General features: G+C 42.4%; 1 protein-coding gene across 2 annotated transcripts in view; it reads right to left on the bottom strand.

Moving 5' to 3' along the window:
• Positions 1-303: 303 nt before the first annotated feature.
• The window catches only part of PLA2G4F (phospholipase A2 group IVF), a 31,021-nt gene continuing 19,480 nt past the window's right edge, over positions 304-11,844 (bottom strand). Inside the window, exons 13-20 of one of the 2 annotated variants that reach the window (XM_068162253.1) lie at positions 10,643-10,865; positions 9,987-10,101; positions 8,763-8,900; positions 8,180-8,287; positions 7,114-7,308; positions 6,376-6,542; positions 4,714-4,900; positions 304-2,549 (exon numbers count right to left, since the gene is read on the bottom strand). In XM_068162253.1, the coding sequence (XP_068018354.1) occupies positions 2,320-2,549; positions 4,714-4,900; positions 6,376-6,542; positions 7,114-7,308; positions 8,180-8,287; positions 8,763-8,900; positions 9,987-10,101; positions 10,643-10,865 (1,363 nt within the window). In that variant the 3' untranslated portion in view covers positions 304-2,319. Of the gene's footprint in view, positions 2,550-4,713; positions 4,901-6,375; positions 6,543-7,113; positions 7,309-8,179; positions 8,288-8,762; positions 8,901-9,986; positions 10,102-10,642; positions 10,866-11,844 lie in introns of those variants that run through there. The other variant, XM_068162254.1, reaches the window with a different exon arrangement.

Here is an 11,844-nt window from a genome sequence, read left to right as displayed (position 1 = left end):
AAGGACATATAAGATACGTTCTTCCAAATAAAGGAAGTTAATCACCCAGATGAAGTCACTCCTCAAAGTACACCTAATAAAATCAGGTTTGAGTCATTCTTCCTCAAAGAGAAGTCTCACAGTGAAGAGCTCTCTACTGCAGTGCAGCACCAGTCTGAGGTAAGACTTGATATAGCACTTTCCCCCTGTTGGATATCCTGATGCAATAAAAGAAATTAAGCAATGTAGTATTACCTTGACTCTCTTGCTTACTTTTTATTGGAATAAGGAAAAAAAAATATGTAACAAATGTTCACAAGAAGATTTGTTAACAGCACATTAGCAAAACCAATATTTATTAAAAGAGAAAGATGTTAAAATGTATCAAGAATCAATTTCTTCATTTCAGAAAAGAATTTTCCTCTCTCCAGTTTTCAAATACAGAATCAGTATGCTCAGTTCAATGCAAAAGCCACAGTTAGCAGTGTCTGTCCCCCCAATCCCCCCCACCTTTGTATTAGAGATTTCTAACTGCTTAATTCAGTACTTTTCTCTGTTCTTTCTGCAAAATTACATCAGTTCCACCCCACAGCACAGCAGTATCTGACACTATTTTATTCATTGTCATTTAACAAGTCCAAGTGCCAGGTGCTTCACTTTGGTCACAACCACCCCACGCAGCGCTACAGGCTGGGGACAGAGTGGCTGCAGCCAAGCAGCAAGGGATCTGGGGGTACTAGTTGACAGCTGGATGAATGTGAGCCAGCAGTGTGCCCAGGTGGCCAAGAAGGCAAATGGCATCCTGGCCTGCATCAGAAATAGTGCAGCCAGCAGGAGCAGGGTAGTCATTGTGCCCCTGTACTGGTTAGGCCACAACCTTGAGTCCTGTGTCCAGTTCTGGGCCCCTCGGTATAAGAAGGACATTGAAACACTTGAATGTGTCCAGAGAAGGGCAACGAGGCTGAGGAGAGGCCTCAAGCACAAGCCCCATGAGGAGAGGCTAAGAGAGCTGAGGTTGCTTAGCCTGAAGAAAAGGAGGCTCAGGGGAGACCTTCTTGTTCTCTACAACTACCTGAAGGGAGGTTGTAGACAGGTTGGTCTCTTCTCCCAGGCAACCAGCACCAGAACAAGAGGACACAGTCTCAAGATGCACCAGGGGAAGTTTAGGCTCAAGGTGAGGAGAAAGTTCTTCACAGAGAGAGTTGTTAGCCATTGGAATGTGCTGCCCAGTTTGGTGGTGGAGTCACCATCTCTGGAGGTGTTCAAAAAAGGATTGGAAATGGCACATGAAGCCATGGTATAGTTACTCATGAGGTGTTGGATGATAGGTTGGACTTGCTGATCTCTGAGGTCTTTTCCAACCTTATTGATTCTATGATTTATAAGGTGCTATCTTGAATACTGAGGTTTCTAAAATACGTGGACACACCAAAAAATTCCTTGAACAAAGGTCCGGCAGAATTACAAGCCCAAGTGTAAGGGAAAGGTATGTAATTTAGACTTTTCATAGGAGCCTTCTTTCCTCTTACAGAGAAAGTTAAGACTGAAAGCATGTTTAAGATTTCATCAGCTTGTGATAATCCAACCACAGGAAGAAGCAACACAATCTCATGATGTGTCCTCCATTCTAAAGTACAAAACCAGAACTACTATCTCCTCAATAACAAATGGTTACCCAAATAAGGTATTTGTTATAGTTTAACATATGAACCCATGACAGCACTCTACTGAACTTCTGAGAGACCAGTAGTAAGGAAGTATCAGAGATCTCTGAAACTATGAACAGCAAATGAAAATCAGCTCAGGACTGTTCAGTGTTGATAGTAAATGGGCATCAGCCAGTAGCAAGTTGAAAGCAAAAGGACACATTTCCTCTCTCAGTGCACATTTACAATCTGTGGGGATCCTTGGCAGATGACATAAATTGTAGAAGTTCATAGGGGAGAGGTTCAACAAGCAAGAAGGATAAATGTACAGAAGAAATTCAGTGCTTCCCTGAACGCCAGCACAGCTCTGACAAAAAGAGGTGCTCCACTCAGCTGAGTTTTGAAGATTATCCTCCAGATGCTTGAACTCAGTTATCTGGTATCAGCCACTGCAACACGAGATATGTGGCTAGACATTCCTCCCTACATGACAAACTAACATCCATGTTGCATACACTGTACATCCCTGCAGTTTTCATGGCAGCATCTGTTCCCTGGAATGAATTTTCAGTGTGGCATGTGCCACTCCCTTCCGAAGACAACAGTTCCTTGCTATTAGCTTCCAGTCTTCTCTCTTGAGCCACATGGCTTTTGTATGCTGCAGCCTCGCTGTACCCTCCGCTATAGAAGCTGCTCATGTATTGGACATATTGATGATTCTCTTCAACTTTCTCCTTTGCAGAGCCAAGTTCAGGGTTCTGAAGAGAGCGTCCTTGCTGTTCAGAACATTGTAGCGATTCACTTCCACTAACCTGCTGAAATCATATGGCTCAAAGGTGAAATTTAGTGTACGGTAAGGAGAATCTTTTGACTCAATGTCAAAGTCGCCGAAGGATTTCTCCTCTTCAGACTCACGTTTAACTCCTGCACAAGAGAGAAAATAATTCAAAATGGTAGGTTCATTTTAGAATCATAGAATCAATAAGGTTGGAAGAGACCTCATGGATCATCAAGTCCAACCTGTCACCCAACACCTCATGACTACTAAACCATGGCTTCAAGTGCCACGTCCAATCCCCTCTTGAACACCTCCAGGGATGGTGACTCTACCACCTCCCTGGGCATCACATTCCAATGGCTAACAACTCTCTCTGGGAAGAACTTTCTCCTCACCTCCAGCCTAAACTTCCCCTGGTGCAGTTTGAGACTGTGTCCTCTTGTTCTGCTGCTGGTTGCCTGGGAGAAGAGACCAACCCCCTCCTGGCTACAACCTCCCTTCAGGTAGTTGTTGAGAGCAATAAGATCTGCCCTGAGCCTCCTCCTCTCCAGGCTAAACAATCCCAGCTCCCTCAGCCTCTCCTCACAGGGCTTGTGCTCGAGGCCTCTCCCCAGCCTCATTGCCCTTCTCTGGACACATTCAAGTGTTTCAATGTCCTTCTTAAACTGAGGGGCCCAGAACTGGACACAGTACTCAAGGTGTGGCCTAACCAGTTGGATTCTGCAAGCAGGATATCAGAAATAATTCTATTGAACTTTTTTTTCCCCCTAAAGCTCCTCAGAGATTTCAGCTCCTTCAGGATCCAAAATGCTTGGAAAGCTGAAGGTAAAGTATTACTACCCTTTCTACTTCCACTAAATTTCAAAACACAGGACTAAAATACATTTTCATTGTGATAATTTGCTTAAGTGTATCCATGGTTGCCACACTCAAAACAGAAAATACAAATCTTCCTGAAGTGCTGCTCTGCACTAAACCAAAAGACACTAACACCCTGAGCTCGACCTTAGGAGGTTAGTATATACTCTGCAAAATGTGGAAACTCACATTTTTTAGCACCCTGGCACTTAAACTTCAAACCAGAAGAAGACTAATTTGATGAACACTAAAAGATGAACATTAAGTTTGCTTAAAAAAAAAACTTCTACTTGTTGACACAGTCTCAAGTTGCGCCAGGGGGAAGCTTAGGCTCAAGGTGAGGAGAAAGTTCTTCACTGAGAGAGTCATTCGCCATTGGAATGTGCTGCCCAGGGAGGTGGTGGAGTCACCATCCCGGAAGGTGTTCAAGAGGGGATTGGATGTGGCACTTGGTGCCATGGTTTAGTCATGAGGTCTGTAGTGACAGGTTGGACTCGATGATCTCTGAGGTCTCTTCCAACCTTGGTGATTCTGTGAAAAGCACTTAATGCAGGTGAAGTTAGTTGATTAGATAGTATCGGGTGATAGGTTGGACTCCATGATCTCAAAGGTCTTTTCCAACCTGGTTAACTCTTATTCTATTTTTTTAAAGCAATAGTAGTCCTGAGCCATATTTCAGTCTAACATTTGAAATTCTTCATCACTGATGAGGAAGTTCAGCCAGGGCCTGGCAAGCATTAAGTATTAATACAGACAGCATTAAGAGCGTGCCTTGCAACTCCCTGGCCTGAGATGGTGCTACACATTCTTTCCTATGTGTTCTAAAGGTTTTCTTCAGGATGCTGTTTCCTTCCAGCAGGTGAGATACGGGACACAGAATTTTGCCAGAGTTCTGTGTTTCATCCCAGTGCTCTTGCTTGGTAGGCTGAGGTAGGTCTTATAGTTTGCATTAATCACATTAAATGAAGCAAGCATCATGGCTTGTGGCTTCACCTTACACTACAAGGTCACAGGCCATTTAGCACTGACTTACATGATCTGACATACAGACCAGTTCCCAACACTGTGCTGCTTAGTGGCTTATTCATATCCAATAAACCAAGAAAATTATTATTTAATGTGATTTATAGTGCTTTTCTATATATCCAGCATAACTAGAAGACACAAAGTCAACTATCAGGGCAGAAAGACTCAGAAAGAAACACAATTATTGCCTAATTTTCATTCTGCCAGCCTTTAGACTTACTTTTTTAATTATCAGTCTCTTCTCCCATTCTTCCTTCAAAAAAAATACTAGTGGAAGCTAATTCTGCCTTAAGTGAAAGCAGTTATGTAATGATTATAGGGTTATACCACAGAGAACGAAAGGAAGGACACTGACCCCACTCAATTTTCTCTGTCAGCACATCCAAATGATTGCAAAAATAGCTTTCTAAGACATAGATCCCCTACCTGGAGCTTTGTATTCCTTGAAAGTGTCATTCACCAGCGGGAAGTGGAGCACAATTGGAGCTTTTGGGTTGTCATCATCCACAAACATGTAACACTCCTTTGGTTTCCTTTCATCCTCCTCACTTATTTTGATTTTTGGAAAAGGAATTTCCTGCTCCTCACAGTATTTCTGAGTCAGCTCTAGAACCTGTTGTCAAAGAAGAAAAATAATTTCAAGAGAACACCAGCATCACCTCTAGAAAAATCTAACTGCAGTTCTCAAAGAGACAGACTCTCAGAAAAAGTTGGTGAAGCAGGTGGAACGAGAAATCCACTCTGAGGCTCTTGAAGGTGTACAGATGGAGGAGAAGTTGAAAGGAACGAATGCTGAGTCAGAGCAAATCAACAAAACACACACAGCAAGGCTGTTTTGCAGATCCAAGAAGAGCATAGCAACACATTGTGTAACTTTGGGCAGACTGCTGCTGTGTTTAGTAACAGCAATAATAATTTAAAAAATTAGATAAATAAAAATAAATAAAATCCAACTTCAAATTGGCAGAAAGTATTTCTTTGACTGTGATACTGGGAAAAAGGATGAACAGCAATACCAAGCACTGCTTCTGAACATCAGCAGTTTGCAGATGAAACTTTTTATGTCCAGTAACTCACCTTGACTTTTCTGCACTTAAAAAGAAACACTTTTTTTATACAGAGAATAACTTATTTGCAGGAAGAGAACCGCTTTTCCTTAGAAGGGTACATCTAAGTCAGCAGTGGTACATCTAAGCCAGCAGTGTGCCCAGGTGGCCAAGAAGGCCAAAGGCAACCTGGCCTGGATCAGGAATAGTGTGGCCAGCAGGAGCAGGGAAGTCATTATGCCCCTGTACTCAGCACTGGTTAGGCCACACCTTGAGTCCTGTGTCCAGTTCTGGGCCCCTCAGTTTAGGAAGGAGGTTGACTTGCTGGAGCGTGTCCAGAGAAGGGCAACAAAGTTGGTGAGGGGCTTGGAGCACATCCCTATGAGGAGAGGCTGAGGGAGCTGGGGTTGCTTAGCCTGGAGAAGAGAAGGCTCAGGGGAGACCTTCTTGCTCTCTACAGCTACCTGAAGGCAGGTTGTAGCCAGGTGGGGGTTAGTCTCTTCTCCCAGGCAACCAGCACCAGAACAAGAGGACACAGTTTCAAGCTGCACCAAGGGAAGTTTAAGCTGGATGTTAGGAAGAAGTTCTTCATAGAAAGAGTGATTGGCCATTGGAATGTGCTGCCCAGGGAGGTGGTGGAGTCACCATCACTGGAGGTGCTTAGGAAGAGAGTGGATGGGGTGCTTGGTGCCATGCTTTAGTTGATTAGATGGTGTTGGGTGATAGGTTGGACTCAATGTTCTCAAAGGTCTTTTCCAACCTGGTTAATTCTATTCTATCAAGGATCATATGAGCAAAGAGAGCAATAGGGATTTTAGGTATTTAGGTAACAATCTGAGTGTTGAATCTTATTACAGTTGTCACCTTCTGTCTCCTCATGACATTCACAGTAAAAAGTGCAGTACAGCAATATTTGAAAGAGGTAAAGAACTTACTTTATGCATTCTTTCATTAGTTTTTTTATTCAGTATCAGCTGATGTGCTGCCACTGTGAATGATTCTGTGCTTCTATATCGATGTAACAATGCTTGGCATCTCTCACCTCAAATGGAGCCTCCCAGGAATAGTTGAATGACAAGATAACATCCACATCCCTCTCTGGCTGAAGTACCAAAGGAAAGGGAGAGTTGATAGAAAAGCCACCATCCACTAAATACAGGCTTTCTTCCATGGGGGTCAGCTGGTTGGGAAACGCATCCAGATGAGTGCCTACAAGACACTCCAAGCAACACAAGTAACTACAACAATTCATTACACACCTCTCAGTACAAACAAAGTTTATGCTGGGGCTATAAGAAGCCAAAAAGACATTCCAGTGTGCATCTTCATCCAAGACTGACCCTGTAAATTCTGATGGTGAGCCTGACTTCTATGACAGAACATACATCCTAGACCCCCAACATGAGGAAGGGCTTCTTTACTGTAAGGGTCATGGAGCACTGGAACAGGCTCCCCAGAGAGGTTGTGAAATCTCCTGCTCTGGAGACTTTCAAGACCCATCTGGATGCAGTCCTGTGGGACCTGCAGTAGGTTATATGGTCCTGCTCTGACAGCGAGGGTTGGACTCAATGATCTCTGGAGGTCTCATCCAACCCTCGGAGATCCCTTCCAATCCTTAATATCCTGTGATCCTGTGTATTTTTTTTTGCCATGGTGCAAGTAGTAGTAAATTCCCTGGCTTCAGTGGTACAAAGTCAAGCTCACTCATGTTCTGTAGAATTAACTGTTAGAGAACACTAACACACTATTTTATATCGCAGACACACACAGACTCATTTACCTCTCCAAGCCACAAATTTCTTGACATTAACATAATCTTTATGAAGATACAATCCCTGCATGAAGTTGAAGGTTTCTCCACATGTGACCCTGGACCTGAAGAAATCCTGAAAAACTTGTAGCAAGGGTCCCCCAGGTATAACCAAGCGAGTCTTCAGTCGTGTTGGATCTCGGAAATTGAATCTTCGGCAGTCATCTGCAGAAAGGCACAGGGGGCAGAACACACAGAAAATGCTTTTTCATCTCCAGTCAGGCTTTTTCTACAATATTTAAGCAGTTGTCCTACGGTTAAATTTGTCCTCTAACAAAAAAAGGTATTGCAATAAAACTGAGTTGCATAATCTACAGCTTGAAATTTACCCACCCTGTTTAAAGGGAATAGTAGTCATAAATCATTGTCTAGATTAATTTCAAACCCGTGCTCAAAGCCCTTGTTATCACTTCTGTCTTGTATGACAATGACAGTCATCTACACACTGCAGCAACAGTCATCTACACATTGCAGCAACAGAAACGTGGGGAGAAAAACATTAGAGCTGCAAAAGCAGAATAGAACAAATATCTCCCCCTACTACTTACTAAAGGGCTACAACCTTGCACCTGAGCAACTCCTACTCTTTAATACACTTCCTTTTCACTGTTAGGAAGGCTTTGTACAAATGCATAAACTTTCCACCAGCTCATCCAACACTGCAAAAATCAGGCCAAGGAGGGAACTCAAAACCTATTTTCCACCTCTGGCTTAGCAGTCCAGCTTCTGGTCTTCCTCTTCTCACGATTAAGACCTCTTCATTGCAATGTGTGTTTAAGACAGCTCCCAGAACTAGCTCAAATTTATAGACAGTGATATGCAATATTCTAAAAAAGGGAGAAAGTGTACCAGAAAACTATAATTACTCTCTTCACTGTATGTGTGATGGAAGGTAATAGCGTACAATACAAGAGTGATCGATCCAAATTCATCCTTTATGCTAATCTTAAAAATGACACTTAAGTCACCTAATTTGTATGCTAATTCCATCCAGCAGGCTTTCAAAAATTCCTACTATTGTAACATAAGTTCTTACCTACAACCTTGATAACATCTTTGAAGGAATCTAGAAACCCCAGTCCTATACCAATCACCTTCAGGCAGATATCATCCAAGCTTGCAGCAAAAGCACTGCCCCACATTCCTGCAGGAGAAAGGTGAAAGAATTTAATACTCAAAAGGGTTTTCACAGCATTACCAAAAGGCCCTGTAATTCAGGTGCCATTTGTCATGGGAGAGGGTTGTCACTTGGCCCCAACTGTTCTAAAAAGTGATGTTGAAGTTTAAACCTTTAAGATAATTACATGACAAATTCTGTTGTAATATTAGAATGCAGAAACTTCTCTAACAGAAAAGCTCTTCTATCAGCAAAGGAAAGATGGCAAGAAAATGGGAAGATCTAAAGCAGAAGTTTTTGACAGACAGCTAATAGAATCATGCTTTAGACTTGGGACTTCAGGCTGCAATACTGTGAACACACAGCTAAATCTCTGAAGAGAGATCTGACATTTTTCCCTTCTTCAAGTCTCTAGGAAGGGATTAAAAGGCATGGGTTTAAGTTTGGGATCAGCATAGTTCCTTTCCACCTCCCCATTTGAATCATTCCTGTAAGATCATACCTTGTAGAAAACAAATCCTAGGCTCTGGATGTTTCTGGACAAGCCTCCCCATGAAGAACTCGCTGTCAAAGTCCTCTGTTCGGACAAAAGCTCCGTATTTGCGAAATCCAACTTCATAGGGGGTGAACTCACACCATTCTAAGAACAAGCCAGCAGGATATTTACCCATCTCAGAGCAAGCACAGGTGAAAAGACTAATTTGATTTCTATTCACACATGAGAGACTGAAGGGAGACTCCCTTCACTTTTCACCATCACTATAGATTTCCCTGGCATTCTTCTCACACACGATTAATAAAAGCTCTTGTACAGCTTTTCACTGACAAATACAGCTTCCTTTTCTCCTGGCTTCCCATCTTGCTCCATCTTGACTTTGTTACTGCAGAAATAACCTGCCTATTTTACTTCCACTTTAAACCATTCTGGCTGTTCCCTTTTCCAACACAAGTGGAAGCTACTTCATTTTTCTCAGCCTTTCTTCACAGTAATAACCATATCTCAGCAACTGTTAAAGTATTGATTTGAAAACTCATCTGACCCCCTGTGTCAGACTTCACTGTCTGCTTATCAGAGTCACTCATGCTTGAAAGCTTTCCACAAGTATTTGTGAATCAAATTCATTGTCAAACACACACAATCCTCCAGAACAAACCAAACCAAAAGTCCTACAGTGGCACACAGATGGACACAAATGTTTGTATTTGACTGTAGCTATCCTTGCCTGTTGCATCATACTTAAAGTTTCAAGTGACCTGGAACAGGACTGATCTTCATTTTTTTACTGTAACTTTATAACCAGCAAGAACCCAGGCTGCTAAATAGCAGAGTTTTGATGATGCATGCTATGAGGTTGCCAATCAATAATTTTCTTTGCACAAACTGTTTATCTGAGACTATAGAAGAAAGTAGGTCACCTAATTACCAATTCTGCAGCTCAGACACAGACTCATGTATTTTAAGAATCTCCCCTCTCAGCTCCTGAAAATTCCAGGTACTTTCCAGCAAAACATGAGTTGCCCAGCAGAGCTGCATTTCATTTCTCTGTTACAGCCATGAAAACATTTGTGATCAAGACAATATTCTGCCAATCCCACTGCCTCTTACACTACCACCTGCTGCTTGAGCCATGTTTCCTGTTGTCAGCTACTCACCACCCAAGGAACTGGACAGGTGAGAGGAAATTGGAGATTTTAGCAAACAAAACCAAATTTACCATGTTCATACCTGCAAAGTCAACACTGCTAATACTGGGTTTCACATTGACAGCTGCATAGATAGGATAGGGGTTCTGAGCCCATTGCACAGCTGCTTGCTGATCAGACAGCTTTGACGGATCCTCCTGGTCACAAAGCAAAGAAGGAGAAGCATACTTAGTCAGGTAAGTTCAGTAACATGCTTTGAAACTGTTGCTTAGCATTTCTGACTAACAATATTACTAATTCTACGTTCCTTTTCCTCTTCCTGCCCATGCACATGGTTAGAATATGCCAGTATATTTCTGCAGTTGCATGTTTAGAACACATAGTGTTATTGATAAACTATTTTACCCATTGATTTCTGATTTCAATTACTACAGTAAATATTGAAAAACCAACATCATTCTCTCAGGCTTAACCTGCTCAATACAGAAAAAGCTATTACTTTAATAATAGTCATTCCAAAAAACCCACAACATGCTGATCTACACAACTTCTTTACTAAAGGATGATGCTAGTAAAACCAGGGTAAAGAGAGATGAGAAGTCCCTATGTGTATTCCACAACACCATCTCAGCTCACAAAGGCAGAGACTAATCGGTTTCTTGACACACAATATATAGGTGGGTACAGCTCCCACCTGGAAGACAAACAGCAAAAAACATCCACATGTGAACTCTTTACCTTCTGTTGTAGGAAATATTCCACAATAAGGCCCCACAAATCTGTGAAGGAAACTTTCCTTCCACTGATCTCCATTGCATTCAGCTCCTGGAAATAGTATTTCAGGCGTTCTGGGGAAAATGCCCCTGCTTTGCTGCTGGACACAGTAACCTGAGCTCTGCTGATTGCATCTTGAAGGTCTTTCAGTGACCAATCAGGGTCTTGATACAATGTTGATAAACACCTGAAAATGTTTATATTAATGTCATCAGTAATAATGACCTTCATGTAAGCAGTACTTTTAGTTAGTTATAATTAATGCTGCAGCATCCCTGAATGAAAAGCATGAGAAGTTCAGCTGAAAAGATAAAAGAGTGTGAAAAGAGACCATAATAACAGATCTCTCAACTCCTAAAGCCTGCTGAAAATTCTTTTGCCTGCAAGGACAACTTCATCCTGATTGCTAACCTTCCTTTCAAGGATCTTCCAAGCACCACACACTGGCACACATGAACCAGTTCAAAAATTTGAGTTAATGCCAGGCCATTACAACCATGTCCAGAGAAGGGCAACAAAGCTGGTGAGGGGTTTGGAGCACAAGCCCTGTGAGGAGTAGCTGATGGAGCTGGGGTTGTTTAGCCTGGAGAAGAGAGGCTCAGGGGAGACCTTATTGCTCTCTACAACTACCTGAAGTGAGGTTGCAGCCAGGAGGCGGTTGGTCTCTTCTCCCAGGCAACCAGCACCAGAACAAGAGGACACAGTCTCAAGCTGTGCCAAGGGAGGTTTAGACTGGATGTTAGGAAGAAGTTCTTCACAGAAAGAGTGATTGGCCATTGGAATGGGCTGCCCAGGGAGGTGGTGGAGTCACCATCATTGGAGGTGTTTAGGAAGAGACTGGATGGGGTGCTTGGTGCCATGGTTTAGTTGATTAGATGGTCTTGGATGATAGGTTGGACTCGATCTCAAAGGTCTTTTCCAACCTGGTTAATTCAATTCTATTCTATTCTGATGTGGTGGAGTTACTATTACTGGAAGTGTTTAAAACAAGACTGGATGAGGCACTGCCATAGTTTAGTTGAAGGTTAGTCCAAGGTTAGTGGAAGAACTCTATACATATATAGGAGTTAATTTAACAACAAAGCTCTGCAAGGGAGGACTAAAGGAGGTTGCACAGCTCCTCAGTGAAATTATTTCACAATAACAATGTGTATCGATGAGGGATG

Source organism: Melanerpes formicivorus, unplaced genomic scaffold (assembly GCF_026170545.1).
Source record: "Melanerpes formicivorus ecotype bairdi unplaced genomic scaffold, bMelFor1.0.p_v2 SCAF_62, whole genome shotgun sequence".
Classification (NCBI taxonomy): Eukaryota; Metazoa; Chordata; class Aves; order Piciformes; family Picidae; genus Melanerpes; species Melanerpes formicivorus.
The sequence above is the reverse complement of the archived record's forward strand: the minus strand, read 5'-3'. Positions and strand labels throughout refer to the sequence as shown.